The sequence below is a fragment of the Salvelinus sp. IW2-2015 genome, linkage group LG28 (assembly GCF_002910315.2).
Source record: "Salvelinus sp. IW2-2015 linkage group LG28, ASM291031v2, whole genome shotgun sequence".
Lineage (NCBI taxonomy): Eukaryota > Metazoa > Chordata > Actinopteri > Salmoniformes > Salmonidae > Salvelinus > Salvelinus sp. IW2-2015.
Window position 1 is genome coordinate 12,983,664 of NC_036868.1, and position 23,521 is coordinate 13,007,184.

Below are 23,521 nucleotides of genomic sequence, written 5' to 3' on the forward strand. Positions count from 1 at the left end.
TGTTGATCGATCCTCAGTTTTCTCCTATCACAGCCATTCAATTCTGTAACTGTTTTAAAGTCACCATTGGCCTCATGGGGAAATCCTTGAGTGGTTTCCTTCCTTTCCGGCAACTGAGATGGAAGGACACCTGTATCTTTGTAGTGACTGGGTGTATTGATACACCATCCTAAGTGTAATTAATAACTTCACCATGCTCAAAGGGGATATTCAATGTCAGCTTTTTTTCCATTTTTACCCATCTACCAATAGGTGCCCTTCTTCGCGAGGCATTGGAAAACCTCCTTGGTCTTCGTGGTTGAATCTGTGTTTGAAATTCACCGCTCGACTGAGGCACCTTACAGATAATTGTATATGTGGGGTACAGAGATGAGGTAGTCATTCATGCAACTGATTGTGACTTTAGCACGTTTTCACTCCTGAACTGATTTAGGCGTTGCCATGACAAAGGGGTTCAATACTTATTGACTCAAGATATTTCAGCTTTTCATTTTTTATTAATTTGTAAAAAATGTGAAAAACATAATTACACATTGACATTATGGTGTTTAGTTTGTAGGCCAGTGACAAACAACCCCATTTAATCAATTTTAAATTCAGATTGTAACACAAGAAAATGTGGAAAAAGTAAAGGGGTGGGAACACTTTCTGAAGACACGATACAAACTTTTCACTTTTGTGAACTGTGCTCTCAAACTAAGAGTGTTCCCTGTAAAACTCTGACCACAAGTGGGTGCGTGATTTGATGATGCTATAAAACTAGAGATACAAGGTGAGAAAGGTGAGTCTGTCATATTGTATAACTGTGTACAGCAGTTGTATTCCAATTTAAGGTTTCTGAGGACCCCATCCCACCCAAAGCTAACGACACAACCTTAAAAATCACTATATTTAAATTTTACGTCAACAAATAACCTTCATTACATTTAAATCTCTTATCAAAATGAAAGGAAACCAAAAAATACATTTAATAAAATTGTATTTTTCACATTATCTTACTCAAAAAGATTTGTATATTGTCCTATACAATAATGTATACTCACTGTTCTGTTCAATTTTTTTGTTGTTGTTGTATTGTTTATTTTGACGACCCCACTGCAGATCCCCAACGACCCCGACTTTGAATACCACTGGTGTACAGTAATATCTAGAACAGGGGTATTCACCTCTTACACAACGAGGTCCGGAGCCTGCTGGTTTTCTGTTCTACCTAATAATGAATTGCCCACACCTAGTGTCCCAGGTCTAAATTAGTCCCTGATTAGAGGGAAACAATGAACAAACATGCGTTGGAACTGGCTTCAAGGTCCAGAGTTTAGTTTGAGGGATCTAGAAGCTTGGGTTGGTGCTGGGTTGGAATAAAAGCCCAAACCCCCTGTAATTCTCCAGGCCCAAGGTTGGCTTCCAATGTGGTAGAGTAAGGTCTAGTTGTGTTTGGAATGGAGTGGTGTGCTGACTCTTACCCTGGCGATGCAGTACTCCCGGGGGTTCTCCTTCTCCAGGCCGTACTTCTCCAGGGCCTCCACCACAGCAAAGTCTGCCATGTCTGTCGTGGACAGCAAGATGGTCTTATAGGGAATATTGGGTTTCAGACTGTCTGCATAGATCCTCAACGTCCCCCCTAAGAGACAGAAACAGGACACTCGCACGTGTGAGCATATTGCTTGGATTATGCTAATCTATTAGAGATATTTTACTTTCCATTGTGGGAATATTCCATATAGCAGTACAGTATATCTCCCAATCAGCACTGACACACACACTATATTTTCTATCTTTCTCTCTCAGACTAAGTGCTGGCTCTGAGTTGAGTTAAAAGACAGGGCTGTAGGCCTAAACTGCTGGCCTATTTTACACAGGGCTTTACTCCTCTGGACTGGGACTAGATAGAGAGGAAATATGAGGAGGAACTGGGATAAAGTTTTATATCTGTGCCAGAGAGGGGCATTTAGCTGGGAGTGAAGAGGCAGAGGCTGACCAGACCAGAGGACTAAGGCCTCCAGATTACACAACCTCGGAGGTCTGGGCAACACAACCTCGGAGGTCTGGGCAACACAACCTCGGAGGTCTGGGCAACACAACCTCGGAGGTCTGGGCAACACAACCTCGGAGGTCTGGGCAACATAACCTCGGAGGTCTGGGCAACACAACCTCGGAGATCTGGGCAACACAACCTCGGAGGTCTGGGCAACACAACCTCGGAGGTCTGAGCAACACTCAAAAGGAGAAAGTCTGGGTAAAGAAGTGTCAAGAGGTAGAAAGTTGCCCCTAACCACAGATCTAGGATTAGATTACCCTAGATCCAAAACAATGTTTTTACTTATTATTAAACACTACGAGATGAATGCCACCATAACCACTTGACCAAAAAAGCTTTGGGATGCAGAGGTCAGGCAGACCATTTTTTTTTTTTTTTTTTACACGTCACTAACTATGGGAGAAGAAAAAACCCTCCTGCGGCCATTTTTGGTGTTGCAGCTTGCTGTTCCTCCATTGGTTGGCAGAGGGCTGTAAGCCACAGGGAACAAGATGTGAGGACTGGCAGTACCAGACAGTGTGTGGTGTTCACAGAGGACATTGGCTAAAGCGGGTTAGAGTGGACCTCTGCTCTGACTGATCCAGGACTTATGTAATTGCAGTATGGTGACAGGGTGTTCTCTACTGGTCATAGACGGGACACGACAAGAACCAGAGACAATGGCTTTTGGACTTCACTCTGACACACAAACGCACACGCTCAGCTCTCACACTCGTGTGCTCACAATGCTACAGTCTGTTCAAATAAAAGCTTAATAACACATTTAAAGTTTTTAATTGACAGACAGTCCCAGGGTGAGTGTACCCGAGTCTGGCCTGCCGTCGCTGCTGCGGAACTCCTGCATCCGCTTCTCCAGTTTCTGCTGCCGCCTCCTCTTCATCACCACCTCAGGGTTGGAGATGGTCCTGGTGAAGCTGTTCTCTGGCATGTCCTTGTACACCTCCGCCGCCAGTCTGGAGTTCTCACTGGAGGAGCAGGAGAAATACATCCAGAAGTGCTCCATTTGCTTTACCATGCATGTTAATACACTAGCAGGTGGATGTGGGGACGTTCTTCATCAATTATATAATTTTCAACCGGCAAGACTAAGTAAGGAAACACTATATAAAGCGTGTGACATTGCCCTCCTTACCCATCTTCTCTGCTCAGTGCTTGCTCATCTCCGTCAGAAATGTGAGCCTCCTTCTCTCGCTTCTTCTCCTTCTTCTTCTCTTTCTTGGACAGTGTCCGTTTGAAGTTCTGGATCACTCCCTCCTTCTCCCTCTCCGGCCCGTTGCTCTGCACCTTCTGTGGTGAGAAAGAGCACGAAAGAGAAAGAGTGAAAGAGCGAGAGCAAGAGAGAGCGAGCAGTTAGGATGGGAGAGGGTGTGAGGTTTGTTACTCAGGCAGTTCACTTAGTCTAAGTGTTTCATTTAGGTGATCTGTGGTATTAGGGACTGGCTGGCTGGAAGGTTGGCTGAGGGCTATGTAGGACCCAGGGCCTCCACACAGAGGGAAGTACTGGGGCCTACCTAACACCTAGAGTCTGAGGCCTGGGCACCACTCTGCCAGCTAGTCAATTCAGCTGACAGACAGAAAACAACATGACCAGAGTTCAATCAAACTGGCAGTCCCACACATACTTAAGACTGGCGTCTATAATGCTGCATATGTAAACAGAATAATAACCAGCTGACAAAGGATTTCATTTCTTTGGCGGCAGTAGTTTCGTTTTGCCATTTCACAAAAAGCAGGCTGATAGTCAAAGCCTAATGTGAACTGACAGAGGCATAGACTTGGCCATATAAAGCAGAGAGAGAGAGAGCGAGAGAATGGGCCTTTTCAGAAGGGATCAGTTGGAGTCTAAATCCCCATAAAGCATTAGATGTGTTAAAGCCATCCAGTGTTCCAGTCCTGCCCTGTCAAACGGCTGAGCAGGGGACTCTTCTGACAGGACTGCCTCTCTTTCCACTTCCCAGAAGCACTCCAGACGCTTCTGATGTCCTAGTGTGGTTAAAACACTCCAGCCTAACAGCACTTTAGGGAGTCCTCTAGTAGCAGATACTTTTAGGAGAGGGTGTGGTTTCAGATCTGGTCCTCCTGCTATGACTGGAGCGATGAGTTACAGACCATTTTAGTCTGGGTAAGAGAATCCAGCTTGTGTGTGTGTGTGTGTGTGTGTGTGTGAGAGACTGAGTGTGTGTACACAAACATGTGTATATTTCAGAGCTCTTAACTGCTCTCCTGGGCAGGGGCGGTTAAACTCTCACTGGTCAGTGTAGCCACCTGTACCAGAAGATCACACATAACTCAATCATACATCTCAAACACACCCAGACACTACTGCCTTTTAACACACATCTCAAAACACACCCAGACACTACTGCCTTTTAACACACATCTCAAAACACACCCAGACACTACTGCCTTTTAACACACATCTCAAAACACACCCAGACACTACTGCCTTTTAACTAGAGCCAGGGGGAGAAGCATTTATTTGTCTGAGGAAATGGAAGCGAGGCTTGGGGCGCTGAGGTACTTGAAGTCAAGTGCTCCACTATAAAAAACACAGTTGCATCTCTCTGGGGTGCTAAAGAGCACTAAAGAGGTCTCGGAGCAGGAGGCACTTCATTGTATCAGAGCCAAGATGGACATAAACACATTGGACAGTCAGTCCCATTGAACAGCCTCTAATGAAATATCGAATAACAAGATCATAGCGGTGAACTTGATGGTTGGGTATTTTGTTACAGTGCTACAGAGTAATGTGATAGTGTTATCATGACAGAGGTCCAGCAGTTTTACTGAGGGCCACATCTAAGACTTGCCTGGGTCCACTATTCTTTTTCAATAGTGCTACGCAAATTCACAGGAATCCACAAACCTCGGCATATAGCCCAGTACCTGGTTTAGCGGAAGCAGAAACAGACTGGAAGCCAGGCTAGCTAAGGCTGATCTGCTCCTTGATGTTGTTGTTGACACTCACCTTGGGGATGATGTCGTTCTCATTCTTGAGGACGAAACGTCCCTCACGGTCGTCTTTGTTCCAGTTGAGCTGCACCACCAGTGGCTTCTCATCCAGGTCCAGCTTCCGTTCTTCTGCCAGAGAGGGTGGAGTCTACCACTTAACACACTGTTAACCCACACCAGTTTACCCATACCCCTATACAGCTGGCTAGCTAGCTCTGGGCTATATACACTCATTTAACATAGATAAACATGGCTTAGTATAAGCTTAAGATAAAGTGTTAATGATTTACATAGACATAATGTGGTAGGACTGCGGTTTATAAATATTACTATATAAGAAGCTGGTCTAAATTAGCTTTCATGACCGCTGCTAGTGGAAAACCACACGACTGTGCTATGCGGGCACACACGTACATGCTCTGCCTATCTCTCAGTATGAAGAGAGTTCAAAGCCTGAACTTTGGGCTGTTGATCTCAAGTTCACATTAAGCACCATGGRAGTTGTATACCGCTCTCCTGTCTTCGCCCTACTGCAGGCTAACAGTGTTTGTCTAGTAACCCCAACAGAGTAGCTAACGCAAAGCAGATTGTCAAACCACATACCCAAACAACCCTCTTCAATACTCTTGGTCTAAGCTACTTACTACAGACCCACCCTACAAAATCCRCACCCATCCACATATCCAACCATCGACCCCCCCCGCCCCCACACTCACCCCCGCTGACATGGACCTCGTAGAGGGAGTATTTGGGCGAGGAGAGCATCCTCATGTCGGGCCGGAACTTCTCGGCCAGCGTCTCGATGACATCCTGAGTGGTGGCCGTGGAGGACACGCGGATACACTTGGTGGCAAAGTTCCCTGCTACGCGGTCCTGGAAGTAGAAACGCATCACGCCGTGGAACTCCAAGTCCTGGAGAGAGGGAAGAGGAGAGAAAGGGCGAGGTGAGGGTCTGTCCTTTACTTCAGAACTGGTAACGACCTAAGGGTCAAGTTTGGCTTTTTACTTTCCTTCTCTCAAACACTCCATGCAACACTGCCTTCACATCTTGAAACCCCCCAGGCTTAGCCGATCACGAAGCCAGTCAAACGTACAGGCGACTTCGCTCTCATTCGCTGTCCGACAGAAAAGTATGAACAAACATCACTGCAGCAACTGTAGAAGGCATCAACTCAACTTCCTGGTTAAGAAAGAAAGCCTAAACCCCTGCTCTCATCTTGTCCTTGCACTGTGAAGTCTGGAGCAGTCTTTTGTTTTAACATAGCCTTAATTTGACAGCAGTAAGCTACACTCATAACCTGTAGCTGTGGATGATATTTGAGCAAGGAGAATAGATTTCTCTGGGACAAGAGAAAAGAGGACAGTAGCCCAGGGATAACTGTTCCTGTTTCTAACACCACGGGGAGCTAAGGGAAGAAGAGCGGAAGAGAGGGAAGAAGAGCCCAGGGGAACCTGCTCTCCTTCGTTTCAGTACAATAGACAGGCAGGCGCTTCATACTGTAGCTCTGCCAAGCTACAGTGATTGTGTCTGAGGAATACGAGCTTAGCCAGGAAAGAGATAACGGTCACGTCTGTAATACCAGAGCACCCTTCAACAATCACATCATCCAGAGCTCATTTCCAACCACACCCAGACACTAATCACATCTCAGACACAGACTGCCCATTGTCTCCCACAGGTAACTATGTGAGTTGCAACTCTCAACAGTGTGCCTGTCATTTCTAGCTAAACCAGCCTTCTGTGGAGAGTTTATAGAGGATGTAGGCTGGTGGTACCTCCAGTGTGTTAATTATAAAAAGGGGCTTAGAAGGGATTCAGGGTCAGGAGGACTGTGTGTGTGTGTGTGTGTGTGTGTGTGTGTGTGGTGCTCAGGTGCAGCTCAGGTGCAGCTCAGGTGCAGGCCCTGCAGGCAGATAACAAAGCAGACTATACACTCCAGCGCTCCTTTCAGTCTGTTCAGCTAGAGACAGAAATAGACTGCTTGACCAAAAACGACCTTGTTGTGAGTACTGCACACTACAGGTGATGCCAGGGGCAACACAGAACCACATGATATTTATACCTAAACAATAAAACCCATGTGATTGTCTTCCCCTGGGCAGACCAGTATCTGGTCCAGTATTACATGTCCTCTGTCTCCATTCCCTCAGAGTGACATCAGCCTAACCCCAGGGACTCACGGACCAGAATCACTCATTCTCGGCCAATGACAGAGGGAGGAATGAATGAAGTCACACCAACCAGAACAATGGATTCAGTAGCGTCACCGTGCGTTTCCTTACCTCAGAGAAAACATCCTAAAATTACCTCTCAATATGGTGTGTGTGTGTGTGTGTGTGTGTGTGTGTGTGTGTGTGTGTGTGTGTGTGTGTAAAAGAGAGAAAAACAGAGTGTTGTGTGTAAGAGGGATATAGAGAAAGAATCCCAAAGACCGCTACAGTGCGTTAGGAAAGTATTCAGACCCCATTCACTTTTTCCACATTTGGTAAGTTTTTTGCAAATGTATAAAAAATGGACAACTGAAATACTATATTTACATAAGTATTCAGACCATTTCATCTAATCAAATGTTATTTGTCACGTGTCAAATACAACAGGTGACCTTAATGAAATGCTTACTTACAAGCCCCTTAACAAACAATGCAGTTAAGAAAAATATGTGTTAAATAAAAAAAGAGAACTGAAAAATAAGAAATAAAAGTAACAAATAATTAAAGAGCAGCAGTAAAATAACAATAGCGAAGCTATATACAGGGTAGAGGTCAACCGATTAATCGGAATGGCAGATTAATTAGGGCCGATTTCAAGTTTTCATAACAATCGGTAATCGGCATTTTTGGACACATTGCATTCCACGAAGAGACTGCGTGGCAGGCTGACTACCTGTTATGCGAGTGCAGCAAGGAGCCAAGGTAAGGTGCTAGCTAGCATTAAACGTATCTTATAAAAAACAATCAATCTTAACATAATCACTAGTTAACTACACATGGTTGATGATATTACTAGTTTATCTAGTTTGTCCTGCGCTGCATATAATCGATGCGGTGCCTGTTAATTTATCATTGAATCACAGCCTACTTCGCCAAACGGGTGATTTAACAAGCGGATTCGCAAAAAAAGCACTGTCGTTGCACCAATGTGTACCTATCCATAAACATCAAMGCCTTAAAATCAATACACAAGTATATATTCTCAAACCTGCATATTTAGTTAATATTGCCTGCTAACATGAATTTCTTTTAACTAGGGAAATTGTGTCACTTCTCTTGCGTTCTGTGCAACAGAGTCAGGGTATATGCAGCAGTTTGGGCCACCTGGCTCGTTGCGAACTGTGAAGACTATTTCTTCCTAACAAAGACAGCCAACTTCGCCAAACGGGGGATGATTTAACAAAAGCGCATTTGCGAAAAAAGCATAATCGTTGCACGAATGGACCTAACCATAAACATCAATGCCTTTCTTAAAATCAATACACAGAAGTATATATTTTCAAACCTGCATATTTAGCTAAAGGAAATCAGTTAGCAGGCAATATTAAACTAGGGAAATTGTGTCACTTCTCTTGCGTTCATTGCACGCAGAGTCAGGGTATATGCAACAGTTTGGGCCACCTGGCTCGTTGCGAACTAATTTGCCAGAATTTTACATAATTATGACATAACATTGAAGGTTGTGCAATGTAACAGGAATATTTAGACTTATGGATGCCATCCGTTAATAAAAATACGGAACGGTTCCGTATTTCACTGAAAGAATAAACGTTTAATTTTCGAAATTATAGTTTCGGATTCGACCATAATAATGACCTAAAGCTCGTATTTCTGGTGTTTATGTTATAAATTAGTCTATGATTTGATAGAGCAGTCTGAGCGGTGGTAGGCAGCAGCAGCTCGTAAGCATTCATTCAAACAGCACTTTTGTGCTTTCCAGCAGCTCTTCGCTGTGCTTCAAGCATTGCGCTGTTTATGACTTCAAGCCTATCAACTCCCGAGATTAGGCTGGTGTAACCGATGTGAAATGGCTAGCTAGTTAGCGGCGGTAGGAGACTTGTTGAGTAGTTGTTCCCCTTTGAAGGTCGCCGCGGCTTTTGTGGAGCGATGGTAACGATGCTTCGGGGGTGGCTGTTGTCGATGTGTTCCTGGTTCGAGCCCAGGTAGGGGCGAGGAGAGGGACGGAAGCTATACTGTTACACTGGCAATACTAAAGTGCCTATAAGAACATCCAATAGTCAAAAGTATATGAAATACAAAATGGTAGAGAGAGAAATAGTCCTATATTAACTACAACCTAAAACTTCTTACCTGGGAATATTGAAGACTCATGTTAAAAGGAACCACCAGCTTTCATATGTTCTCATGTTCTGAGCAAGGAACTTAAACGTTAGCTTTTTTACATGGCACATATTGCACTTTTACTTTCTTCTCCAACACTTTGTTTTTGCATTATTATTTATTTAAACCAAATTAAACCAAGTGTTTCATTATTTATTTGAGACTAAATTGATTTGATTGATGTATTATATTAAGTTAAAATAAAAGTGTTCATTCAGTATTGTTGTAACTGTCATTATTACAAATAAATAAAAAATTATAAAAATCGTGCGATTAATCGGTATCGGCTTTTTTTGGTCCTCCAATAATCGGTCGACCTCTAATACTTACCTAATACTTACCTCAGTACTTTGTTGAAGCACCTTTGACAGCGATTACAACCTTGAGTCTTCTTGGGTATGACGCTACAAGCTTGGCACATCTGTATTTGGGGAGTTTCTCACATTCTTCTCTGCAGATCCTCTCAATCTCTGTCAGGTTGGATGGGGAGTGTCGCTGCACAGCTATTTTCAGGTCTCTCCAGAGATGTTAGATCGGGTTCATGTCCGTTTCTGGCTGGGCCACTCAAGGACATTCAAAAACATCCCGAAGCCACTCCTGCGTTGTCTTGGATGTGTGCTTAGGGTCATTGTCCTGTTGGAAGGTGAACCTTCATCCTAGTCTGAGGTCCTGAGTGCTCTGGAGCATGTTTTCATCGAGGATCTCTCTACATTTTACTCGATTCATCATTCCCTCGATCCTGACTAGTCTCTGTCCCAGCCGCTGAATAACATCCCCACAGCATGATGCTGCCACCACCATGCTTCACCGTAGGGATGGTGCCAGGTGACCTCAATCCTAACCTGTGACTGGGGGTAATCTATGGTTAATTTACAGACCCAGACTAGTCCAACTAGACACCTGGGAGAGCTCAGCTCACACACATCCTCYTATTTCAGGAAACCTGCCTCCTGAGTCATGAAGAATCCCATCCACACACACTAACCATGCAGACAAACACATGTACCCGGAGGCTATTTCTTTGAAGGTAGTGGACTTGACAAAGAGAAGGGTGAGAAGACTGAGATGAGGTAAGACACTACTCTGTGTGTGTGTCTGTAGTCTTCATGGTTACCGTGTACAGCTATGGACAGGACCTCGGAACTATRAGATACCCAGCTAGCTCACATCCACCCCAGGCCTGCCTCCACAGACAGTCTCCCACTCTTTGCTCATCTGACTAGTCTCACTCTGACAGAGGCCTGGCCTGAGCCGCTTAGAGGTGATAAATCAGCTTCACTCCAATACAGCTCCTTTCATCCCTATATCCGCTTCACATTCCCAAATTCCTCCCTGCCTCCTCAGGCACAGCGTCAGTCTGGTGATATATAACCCCCACACCCCTCCTCTGTCCCGGGGCAGAAATATTGCTGCTGTCATCCCCACCCAGCCTTATGGAAAGTCATGTGGAGGAGAGAGATATTATTAAAGAGTGGAATAGGGGATATTAGAGGGGAACCTAAACCGTAGCTGATATGGCCAGGGAGGCTCTCTGGACCTGGATGGTGGTAAAATCAGAGCCTTGTCTTCGGTCCAGGAAAACATGGACGGACAGCAGAACAGACTGATGGGTTTGAGAGACCGTGCTGAAGTTATTATAGTGATGGGCCAGTCTACTTCACATACAGTCTGACTGACATCAATCTACTAGCATCAATGCAGTCAATATGCTAGAGCTTGAATGAAAAGCTCCATTCGTAGACACCTCAGTAAAGTCTCTTTAAATAAATAATTGGAAGTYTTTTAAAAAGTAGTATGAGAATTCCAACATGCAAAAGGAGTTACATTACTACTTTTGTAATAGTAAAAATCTTTTCGCAACATCACATTTTTCTTTCCAATTCAAATATACAACATGTAGTTGCCCATCAGCCCAGCAGGTGGCACTGCCATGTCACAGTACACTAACACTGTAACAAAGCAGTACTCTAACGCTCATCACTCCATGATGATATCTAGATGTAAACAATCCCATAACGAATTCAGTCCACCCAGACTCCACCTGCCTGTACCCCTGAGACGAGAGCAGAGGAGTAAAGGCACTTCCATCAGCACTGGTACAAGTAAAACATCTCTCCCTCTGTCTACCTCTGGACCAGATGCAGGCTCACTAGTGGGCCAATGAATGTACATCTGGGGTTTTATCTCTAGTTATAGACAATGTAGACAGAGACCAGTTTAATAAAAGCTATATGATAATCTCTAATTATAAACTATGTAGAGAGACCAGCTTTATAAAGACTATATGACCATCTCTAGTTATAAACAATGTAGACAGAGACCACATTTATATGTATGATAATAAGATCTGTCCAACGCAAGATGTGGCCTTTTGTAATCCTATATGATCTGAATGATTGCAATCCTAGTCACACGATAAACACACTGCCCTATAAAGCCCAGTGGACAGCTACACTAGCAGAAGTAATGCAATGTTAACATGACTTGCATTGGCCTGATTCATCTGACATGAGAAACCTTTAGCAGAAATACAGGTAAGCGGGACCTATATGGATGAACCCCATTTTATAGACACATACTGTACATCCCACCACATCCATGACGTTTCACTCTGTGGCCCTGAGACAAGGGGCCAGTGGTGGGGAGAGGCAGGGGACTAGTAGAAGGGCTGTGCGTACTGAGCCTCTGGACTACAGAACGGGACAGACATGTCTGCTAAACAGAGGGGCCTGACACCATTAGTATGGTAATCTGACTGAGACCCAGTCAGATCTGCAATGAACCAGTGGGGAGATGGAGGGATGTGCCGTAGTAGGCTAACTGATGGACAAACAACGGCCAGAAAGCATGTGACAAAATGGAACATGTTTAACGTTTAAAACAGCAATTATTTTCTGTTAAAACTCTAAGAAAACTGTATAAAATGTCCAACTTAACGACGACGTAGTGGTCGTAATTGATTCCTCGACTTCTTACACGTCGACTCCCGGTGTCGACTCCCATTTCTGAGTGTCAAGATTTGATTCCTCTAGGAATCGACTCCTGAGATACAGTATTTTAGGAACGGAGACTGATTAGTTGTTTGTTAGTTGTAATGTTTACTGTACAATTTTATTGTTTATTTATGTTTATTATCTACTTCACTTGCTTTGGCAATGTATACATATGTTTCCCATGCCAATAAAGCCCCTTAAACTGAATTGACTGATTAGTTGCCGTACTTTCGAGAACACAAACACTCGCATCTTTCATAGCGAGCTAGCAAGGGACGGAAAGAGAGGGGAGGGTCACAGTATATGGAGTGCTGTATCTCACAATTTCTTGRCTTGCAATGTCTCGCAACTTCAATAAAGCAGGGCCTATCATCAATGAATAGGCTAGGATATTCTACACACACTGGCATCATTAGCGAAGATAAAGAGCATTCGAGCCAGCGCGAGGCTGTATTGCATTAGTGGAAACTAAGACTGTTCTCAGGGCAGGTATGCCCGTTTTGACTAGCAGAAGTGACTTTTCGTAGCAGGTTAGGAGAATTAGAGGTTAATATAAGGAAAGGGTTAGCTAAAATTGTCCCCGATTACACGACAAGACCTGCCCTGAGAACTGTCTTGGTTTCCACTAATACAACGCTGCCAGTGCAAGGGAGAGGGGATGGGGCAGGCAGAGAGAACCGTGGTGCACATGTGTCTTGGTAATCTGTATCCTTTTTCAATGCCTCGCAAATTCACTAAAAGTAGCCTAAAGTTCACCTCTGGTTTAATTTAAATTGCACACTTTTCCCGAGGCCTAGCTCGTCTATAAGAAGGAAAATAATGTTATGATAACTGCACTGTGATTTTAACTTTGAGGACGAAAAAAAAAATAACGTTCACACCCCTAACGGCCAGCCTATCACGTCTGTCAGGCTAACTGATGGACAAACAAAACAGCCTGCCTAGGCAAACCACTGTCAGGCAAAGCACTGGCCCTGGTCACGTGACCAGAGCTCCAAGGGCTACAGAGGAGGGAGTGGAGAGAGAAGGGAGTGGTTGACATTAGAGGTCGACCAATTAATCGGAAGGGCCGATTAATTAGGGCCGATTTCGAGTTTTTACATAACAATCGGAAATCGGTATTTTTGGACACCGATTTGGCCCGTTTTTAATTTTTTTTTTTTTTTTTTTACACCTTTATTTAACTAGGCAAGTCAGTTAAGAACACATTCTTTTTTCAATGACGGCCTAGGAACGGTGGGTTAACTGCCTCGTTCAGGGGCAGAACGACAGATTTTTACCTTGTCAGCTCGGGGGATTCAATCTTGCAACCTTACAGTTAACTAGTCCAACGCTCTACCACCTGATTACTTCACTCCACGAGGAGCCTGCCTGTTACGCGAATGCAGTAAGCCAAGGTAAGTTGCTAGCTAGCATTAAACTTATACTTATAAAAACAATCAATCAATCATAATCACTAGTTAACTACACAGCGTGTCCTGCGTTGATATAATCGATGTGGTGCGTATCGTTGCTCCAATGTGTACCTAACCATAAACATCAATGCCTTTCTTAAAATCAATACACAGAAGTTATATTTTCAAACCTGCATATTTAGCTAAAGAAATCCAGTTAGCAGGCAATATAACCAGGTGAAATTGTGTCACTTCTCTTGCGTTCATTGCACGCAGAGTCAGTGTATATGCAACAGTTTGGGCCGCCTAATTTGCCAGAATTTTAAGTAATTATGACATAACATTGAAGGTTGTGCAATGTATACAGGAATATTTAGACTTAGGGATGACCACATTAGATAAAATATGGAACGGTTCCGTATTTCACGGAAAGAAATAAACGTCTTGTTTTCGGATGATAGTTTTCAGATTCGACCATATTAATGACCTAAGGTCGTATTTCTGTGTGTTATGTTATATAAGTCTATGATTTGATAGAGCAGTCTGACTGAGCGATGGTAGGCAGCAGCAGGCTGGTAAGCATTCATTCAAACAGCACTTTTCGTGCATTTTCCAGCAGGCTGCTGTTTTTATGACTTCAAGCCTATCAACTCCCGAGATTAGGCTGTGTACAGATGTGAAATGGCTAGACGTTAGCGGGGTGGCGCGCTAATAGCGTTTCAAACGTCATCGCTCTGAGACTTGGAGTGGTTGTTCCACTTGCTCTGCAAGCGGCGCGGCTTTTGTGGAGCGATGGGTAACGTTGCTTCGAGGGTGGCTGTTGTCGTTGTGTACCTGGTTCGAGCCCTGGTAGGAGCGAGGAGAGGGACGGAAGCTATACTGTTACACTGGCAATACTAAAGTGCCTATAGAACATCCAATAGTCAAAGTTAATGAAATACAAATGTATAGAGAGAAATAGTCCTATAATTCATAATAACTACAACCTAAAACTTCTTACCTGGGAATATTGAAGACTCATGTTAAAGGAACCACCAGCTTTCATATGTTCTCATGTTCTGAGCAAGGAACTTAAACGTTAGCTTTACTTACAGGCAATATTGCACTTTTACTTTCTTCTCCAACACTTTGTTTTTGCATTATTTAAACCAAATTGAACATGTTTCATTATTATTTGAGGCAAATTGTTTTATTGATGTATTATATTAAGTTAAAATAGTGTTCATTCAGTATTGTTGTAATTGTCATTATTACAAAAAAAAAAAATATAATCGGCCGATTATCAAAGTATTTTTTTTTTTGGTCTTCAATATTCGGTTATCGGTATCGTCGTTGAAAATCATAATCGGTCGACCTCTAGTTGACATGGTAACAGGGTTAAACAATGCCCCTGCTAAACCTGTATTTGGCATAGTAACAGCACAGCGGTCAGGTCAACCTTTGTCAAGACCACAAAATTCAGGGCTTGAAGAACAACACAGTCATCTATTCTCAGCAGCACCTTCTTCTCCTCCTCTCCACCTTTCCTCCTCAGCATGAAGTAGCCAGGAGGAATCAATGTATTTCCTCTCAGAAAGAAGTATGCAGGAGAAATTCAATGTCTTTCCTCCTCAGCATGAAGTATAGCCAGCGAGAATCATGCATTTCCTCCTCAGAAGAGAGTATGCCAGGAGAATTAAATGTCTTTCCTCCTCAGCATGAAGTATGCCAGGAGAAATCAATGTCTTTCTCCTCCAGCATGAAGTATGCCAGGAGAAATCAATGCATTTCCTCCTCAGAATAAGTATGCCAGGAGAATTAAATGTCTTTCCTCCTCAGCATGAGTATGCCAGGAGAAAATCAATGTCTTTCCTCCTGCATGAAGTATTCCAGGAGAAATCAATGTCTTTCCTCCTCAGCATGAAGTATGCCAGGAGAATCAATGTCTTTCCTCCTCAGCATGAAGTATGCCAGGAGAAATCACTGTCTTCACTCACAGCAGAGATTGTCTGTCCTGGATAACACGACTGACTGACTGAGTGTGTGTGTGTGTCAAACCTCTCACACACACAACACGCACTGACTTTGTCAGCAGAGAAATGGAGGGGTTCGGAGCCACATAGACCTAGAATCAGCTGAGGCAACTGATCCATTACTGCTGTTAATCATCACCATCACCACCAGCAAATCACCAGCTCATCCAGCTCCCTGCACACATAGCATGGATGCTGTCCCCTCTTCCTCTCTCACCTTCTCCTCTCCACTCATCTCCCTTTCTCATGTAAGACCATGGCTGCCAAGCAGCTGGCTGGAAGGAGAGCACTTAGCAGGCAGGTGATTAGCTGGGTGGGAGGAGAGCAGGCAGGTGATTGGCTGGGTGGGGGGGGGAGCAGGCAGGTAGGGTATTGGCTGGGGGGGGGGGGTGCAGGTATGGTATTGGCTGGGAACGTATCACAGTTCTCTCTCTGCTTTGCATGAAGGGAATAAAGATACATCATCCTCCCCAAGGCTCTGACTGGACAGACTGGAAGAATAACTACACAGCTACTGTAGGGACAGGGACAGACTGGAGAAGCTACCCAACTACTGTAGGGACAGGGACACACGTGGAGAAATAAGCTACTTTGCATACAACACAGTGACAATGCTGCTTAACTAACAGGCATCATGATTTTAATGCATTTTGAGTCCTGCTGTGACGTGGTTGAGAATGAGAGCGATATGCAGCAGCAGATTTGACTCCGGCAATGAGAGGCTAGATTGGGTCTTAACTGAGCCCAGCACATGAAAGGGCAGAGGCTCAGTCAGTCAGTGAGCTGGCTGAGGTTTAAAGGAGAGAATGAAGATTCCTCTCTGTTATCTCTTCTCTACAGCGAGGGCAGATTAGGCATCTCCCAGGTGTTCTTTATCAGATAGTAACTGAGGGGAGAGAAGTGCCTGTGAAATGTAATTGGGTCAGTTTACATAGAGGAGGGCCAGAGAAATGCCCTGTATCAACACACTCTAACAACCAGTAAACACAGGCTGAGATATATAGAGGAGAGATACAACACGGGGCAGTGATCCTGCCAGGGACAGACCTATAGGATATCTAATGATTTCTATAGTTCATAGCAATTTCTTTTTGAGTGTGTGGACCTGTAACACTCATTGTCTTCACTCTTCTTCCTCCTGTCCCTCTACAGCCCCAAACCTGTATCTGCTTGGGCCGAGGGAGCAGTCTGATTTAAGGCAACTTACATATCAATTATCAACTCAACTATAAAACATGTAAATGATTATCAGGAACTCCATATCAATTAGATTTCCCACCCCCACAGTATTTGTTTATTAACAATGCGTTGGTTTTGGTTTTGCCCACAAAAGAGATCACATCTGTCATAGTAGTTGCCAGGCAGATGATGCCATGGGGAGAAACATCCAAAAAATATGATCTCATATGGCACAGACAGGTGAGGGGGAAAGAACTCCTGATGAAAACAGGCCTGGGGCCTCGGACAGAAAGTTATAAAGCCTCAATAGAGTCCCTACAACAACCCTTAATTCCAGACCAGCACTGAAAAGTAGTAACATTGCAGAGGATCAACCGTATATTTGTCTCTGTTTAATCACTGGACTTGTCCTTTATGTAGAACAGTGTTTTGTAGGGGGAAAACAAGGCTAATACTGTTTATAGTCCTGTGTTGGCTAAAGTATGGAAAGTGTTCTCTTTTCCAGAGAGGAAGAGGAGGAGAGCACAGCTGATGCAGGGTCAAAGTGCTACCGTCAACCCTTCTCTTCTTCTAGCTGTGGAGACAGAAGTGTGTGTCAGAGGGAGCGGCCTGAACGCGCACACAGAGCGGAGAGTGAGCGAGTGTTTATCGCAGACCTACATTAAACATGACAGGACAGGCTGCAGAACGGACAGTGTGGTGGAGTGGACAGACTCACAGCCTTTCCAGTCAGTCCATCAGCAGTGCAGTCAGAGCACCTCTGTATGAACCTCTTAGCTAGCATGTTGTCAATCCCCCAAACATTCTCCTGTGTCGTTACTGAGCCATTGGGATTGTTCTGATTTATGCTAAACCCTGGGTGAACCCAATTCTCCAGGAGTGGAGGCTTTTTCTGCTCCATCTCCCTCCACTGAGAAAAAATAGCAGTCAGAGTTCAGTTGTGCTTGTTGACAACACACTGCTGGACAGGTGGAGCGAAATTACATCAATCTAACGTCGCCTATTTCCAGTGCCCAAAATAACAGTCTTGCTCATAATCCATTACAGCCAGCTCAATGTAACTTCCATCATGCAATGTAATTTGGGGCCAGGTAAATCACTAAGTTCCAATCAATTAGGCTTCACTGGCCTCTATAGATTCTAAATAGCTTAATCTGTTATGAAACCACAAGTCTGCATTTTCCCTAATGTGTCCACTGGGCCCTAGGAGAGCAGCACCTTATGCTTGGGGCAGTAATAGCACCTAATTCACCCAGAGGAGAATTCCCAGTGTGACACTCGGACACAGTCCCGTGCCGTGAAGGGGAGGGGAGGAGGGCTAGGGGATAGGATGAAGAGGCCCCAGGGGGACTGTGGCCGTGGGGCCACTGGACCAGGATGAAAAGTCAGTTCTCTGGGCCAGAAGGAGCTATAGGACCAGTGATTGAACACCCTACACAGCTGCTGCTGCATGCTGACACAGCTGCTGTTAAGATCCCACTGGATCCCACTTCAACACCAACTGTCATTTGGACAGGAAGGAACTAGTCAACCAGCATATCAACAGCGGTGAGGAACAAACTTTTCATTACAATTGAGAAGGCAGAGCATAGGACAGCGAAGGTTGTAAATAGAAGTCAAACAGCCCTGACGCTCTTGATGATGGACTGGTGTGGTGATGGAAACAGACAGACAGCCCAGTCAGAGTAGCCCGTCTCCCTCACAGACAGCGGACCAGAATAGCACGGCAGGCCCAACCCAGAATCTGTAGCCCTGGCCTGTTGGCAGCTGTCAGCACAGCGTGGGAGACTGGTGCAAAGACAAGTCTACCACACACCCATTCACACCACTTGGTAGCACATCTCTGGGCTCAGCTGATGTCACTAGCCTTGTCACCAAACACTGCACTTTGACACTGAGGACACTAGCAAGTGAGAAACGGGGTGCAGGTCAAGAGATTAAACTTTACTCAACTTTCTAGAACAGTGGTCACCAACCGGCATTCCTAGTCGATCGGCCAACATTTCTGTAAAAAAGCCAAAGATAAAGCCTTGTGTTCTTACTCAGCACTGTCAACACTTTGTATTCAACATGTTTATAAGCCATAAAATGCGTGTTTTTCCTATTTACACTCAGTGCTACAACAAGCAGGGCAGCAGTAATGAATGAGGTGGAAAGCATCTATAGGCTTGTCTTGTTGGGTCTTTTTTAATGTCGAGGAATATTTCACTTTGTTTATAGGAGTAACAACATGAACTTGTGCAATAATGCGGTGCGACTCGAGTTTCACCGTCAGCTGGAAGACAGTATCCTTTTTGGTCAGTGGAGGGAAGGGAGAGAGGAGGGATGTTGAGAGACGGTCAGTCTCAGTGGAGGGAGAGATCAGCAGCTAATTATTAAAAATAATTATAAAAAGCTAATTATTTAAACGTATGCTCACTCAGTTGTGCCTCATAAGTAATACAACGTATTTATTACCGGCGTGATCGTATAGCATACCTAAAAATGTTGTCATTAAAAAAAAAAGCCTGATATGCAAGCAAAGCCAATATGGGGTGATAATGTGTTGGGCCTATAGCTTACTGCAAACATTATTGCTACTGTAGTGTTTTTAATTGGTTAATGTTGCATAGACTTACGTTCTACGTCATGTTTAAAAAACAAATCTGAGCATCTCATGGAATGTAGCCCTACATTGAACACCACACATTGGCTGCTACTGTAGGCTGAATGATCCATGTTAAAATACTATTGGATGCATTTTCTCCCTTGTTTTTGATGGTAGGCCACTCTGGTAGGTCTATGATCAAATAGCCACAGTAGTCTACTTAGCTAGGGGGACAACAGCAGGTACAGCCTCAGTGTTCACAGTAAGCACGCGCTGGAAGTTGCACAGAATTTTCATCATGTTGAAGTTTGCGCTCAGGAGACCAGAAATTATCTCAGTGCCATTTTTTTTTATAGGGAATATTGGTGCAGGGTAACGTGAAGCCATCTTCTTCAGGAGTAGTCATTTTGCGTTATGTACTGCCTCCTGCCTTATACTCAATTTAGAATGAGCAGTTGGAAACTGCATGTACCAATACACCAACAAACTGTTACACCCCTACTTCATCAGAATCTGTCTCTGTTCATTCAATGTAGCCGGCCGTGGGCAGCAGTAGTAGTAGTAGTAGTAGTTGTATTAAACAGGCCAGAGCTGAGGTAGCTGAGGAGGAGTCACGTGGGAGGGGGAGGTGTCTGCCTGGCATGGCCTTAGCGTAGCGGTCTAGCCTAGCGTCAGAGTCATACTGGGACGGGCCTGAGGAGAGGCGGGAAGGCTAATCCTCATGTCTGAGCTGCAGTCTGCATGAGAGGAGGAGGGAGTTAGCCCCCTCTCTTTCCTTCTCTCTCTCTCTGTAGTACAAAGACTCAGGCTGGGCCCCAGCTCAAACGCACTAGCTACGTGATAAACAAGCTCATTTTCTCCAGCCGTGTGTATGTTAGGCTGATGGCCTAATTTGTTTTACTTCATCTCAGAGCCTCTTAAAATATAAAATCATCCCATCTACTGACCCCCCAGCCTGACAATACTCTGGACCACCTGCTATTCTCATAAGTTCCATCTAAAAACGTTGCTCAGAGTGTGTGTGTGTGTGTGTTTGTTTGGCTATTTGTCTCAATTTTGTCTGGGCAGATGAGGCATGTGCAGCTGTACGGCTACCACATCTGGGGTCCCCATCTGTCAGAACCACAGTCATCACGTGCAGCTTGGCCTTGTCACTTCATCATAGGAGGGAGCAGCTAATCAAATACAGTACAACCACAAGCAAGAGGACAATCCCAAAGCGTTGCTTAAATCAGGGGTCAATCTTTTGAGGAGTCTCAGTATTGGGAACATTGGAACTAAGCCAGCTTTGAGCCGACTGTTGTCCTACTAGCGTGACCTGAAGAAACTACAGTAGTGTTCAGTGCAGTGACCCCCCCCTTACCTCCATAAGCCCTGCCCTGGGCTTATCACACACATGACCTGGGAGGTTACCATGTGTACAGCAGAGCACAGAGCACACTTCCCCTCGTCCTGTTTACCCTCCAATCAGATCACAGGGTTGGGTGTGGCGCTCTCAGCAGAGCGGAGGGACTGCCAGAAACGGCTCTAGGCTCAACCTCCACACACCCTAACCTAACCATTAAAAGGAATAACACAAAACAGCCAGTGTTTCATCCTTCTGCAGCTGAGGCCTGGAGTGGGCAGGGCCCTGGTTATTGGAAATCACTAAGTCTGATTAGAAGCCCTGTTCTGTTTGTGTACCTGCGCAGATTAGAGTCCCTGGAGTCTGGCTGGCTTGGCCTGTGCTCTGCTGTGTCTGGCTGACTCTGGGTCTGACGTGGCAGAAGGTGCTGCTGGCTCACCACCCGGCCCAGGGGGGAAAACACAATGACGTGGCGGTCGGCCGTCCAGCACCAAGGGTTAATAACCAGAATAATCATTTCCCGGGAAACACAGCCCTGTTACTACTGGTTGCTGGCCTGTGTCCAACCCCCTATTCCTCTGTTTTTCTCTTCCCGTCTCACTCTCCTTCAGTCTCTTTTCTTCCTCATTCTCCATCTCTCTCTCAGTGAAGGGGCCAGGCGAAGGGTTGTGTGCAGTAAGTAGGAGGCATTCCCCTCTCTCTTGCACGCTTTCCACTGTGCTGCTCAGTGCTCGTTAGGACAAAACTCTCCCATCATGCACCACTGCACCCTCATCTCTGCACACTGCCCACAAAATAACCAATAGTTACGTTTTATTGTCCGGAGAGAGCGAGAGAGCGAAAGGGGAGAGTGAGAGAGAGAGAGAGAGAGAGAGAGAGAGAGAGCGAGAGAGCGAGAGAGCGAGAGAGCGAGAGAGAGCGAGAGAGAGGGGAGGCAGAGGCGAGAGATGGAGAGCGAGAGAGCGAGAGAGCGAGAGAGCGAGAGAGAGAGAGAGAGAGAGAGAGAGAGAGAAAGAGCAAAAGGGGAAAGCGAGAGAAAGCCCCAAGGGCAGCATCTTTAATCAGTGGCTTTAGGAAGACATTCACTTTAAGGGGGCGATTCGTCGTGGAGGGTGACAAGAATCCAATAATGGCCCCGTGCCCTCGTGTTGGATACAAGAGCAGCACTTGCACAGCAATAATACAGAACCTATCCAACAGGAGCTGCTTGCCCTGACCCCAGGACTCATTAACAAGACCTGGAGAGAAAACAGAAACATGAATGTGGGAAAGAGATGGTAGAGGAGAAGTGGTGGGGACATAGAAAGACACTAGCAGAGAAAGGGGGAATCAGAGAAAGATAGCACAGCAGACCCTTCTCTTCCAACCCTACATCTAACAAGGCTGTCCTGGACTGTGGTTTTCATCACCCTGCTATTAAGGCTGAGGTGAAACAGGCCCCAGAGAGAGAGAGGCCAATGTTCTCAACAGGCTAGGCCTGGTGACCACTGAGAACACACACTGCTACACACACTGCTAACACACACACACACACACTGCTACTGCTAACACACACACACTGCTACTGCTAACACACACACACCCCCCCACCCACCGCTAACACACACTCTTTTTTATTAGGTGGTAGATCAGCTTTAATATTGCGGAGAGATTGTTGCTTCCATCAATGTAATTGCCTGCATCATTTCCAATCCCCCATATCTTTTGGGGGTATATATTTTTTTTTGGGGGGGGGGGTAAAAATATATATATATCTTTACATATACATACATACAAACTCTACCACCCCTCCCCCAATTGGAGTAAACTAATAAACAATAACACTTAGGCTTCAGTTTATACACATTTTACAGACACAATCTATGTTACAATAGTTATCTTCAGTTTGTTTTTAGTCCCTACTCTATTTCTGATGTCCATCCAGTTTGATTTCTATTTGTAACTGTGTTATTTCACAAAAGTTCCGAACCTATATACATTTTACAGACCCCGTATGTTTTACATTGTTTATCTTGTTATTAGTCCCACCCTTCAGCTCCATTCAACCCCTCCCATCTATCTCTCAACATCATCCATTTTGGATTTCTATTTGCCATATATTTTTCAACTGTGCTGTGATGCTTCACAAAAGTACTGAAACCTTTCTATTCTCAGTTTCTACAGATTGTAAATTAAAGATAACATTTTTTGCTAAAATAATGATTATATTATTGATCAATTGACTATGACTCTCCAAATCACCCAGTACTGCTGTGCAGCATTAGTTCTAGGTAAATGTTGCAATTCTTCAGCCATTCCTGGACCTGTGACCAAAAACAAGCTACATATGGACAGTAAATAAATGATCTAATGACTCTGCCTCCTCACAGCAAAATCTGCAGAGCTGGGAAGATTGTATATATTGTCTGTGTGTCCCCCCCTCAGGTTAGTCTGTGTGTCCCCCCCTCAGGTTAGTCTGTGTTCCCCCCCTCAGGTTAGTCTGTGTGTCCCCCCCTCAGGTTAGTCTGTGTGTCCCCCCCCTCAGGTTAGTCTGTGTGTCCCCCCCTCTCAGGTTAGTCTGTGTGTCCCCCCCCCTCAGTTAGTCAGTCGCCTTGTGTGTCCCCCCCCTCAGGTGTCTGTCCACCATCCCAGGTTAAGTCTCTGTGTGTCCGCTCCCCTCAGGTTAGTCTGTGTGTCCCCCCCCTCAGGC

The 23,521-nt window shown here is 44.9% G+C and overlaps 1 protein-coding gene across 3 annotated transcripts in view; it reads right to left on the minus strand.

Moving 5' to 3' along the window:
- Nucleotides 1-23,521, minus strand: part of LOC111954279 (afadin) — a 149,836-nt gene that overhangs the window by 75,384 nt on the left and 50,931 nt on the right. For 2 of the 3 annotated variants that reach the window (XM_070435757.1, XM_070435756.1), the window contains exons 2-6: nt 5,707-5,902; nt 5,007-5,119; nt 3,171-3,325; nt 2,843-3,003; nt 1,464-1,621 (exon numbers count right to left, since the gene is read on the minus strand). In XM_070435757.1, coding sequence (XP_070291858.1) covers nt 1,464-1,621; nt 2,843-3,003; nt 3,171-3,325; nt 5,007-5,119; nt 5,707-5,902 — 783 coding nt within the window. The remainder of the gene's footprint in view (nt 1-1,463; nt 1,622-2,842; nt 3,004-3,170; nt 3,326-5,006; nt 5,120-5,706; nt 5,903-23,521) is intronic. The other variant, XM_070435758.1, reaches the window with a different exon arrangement.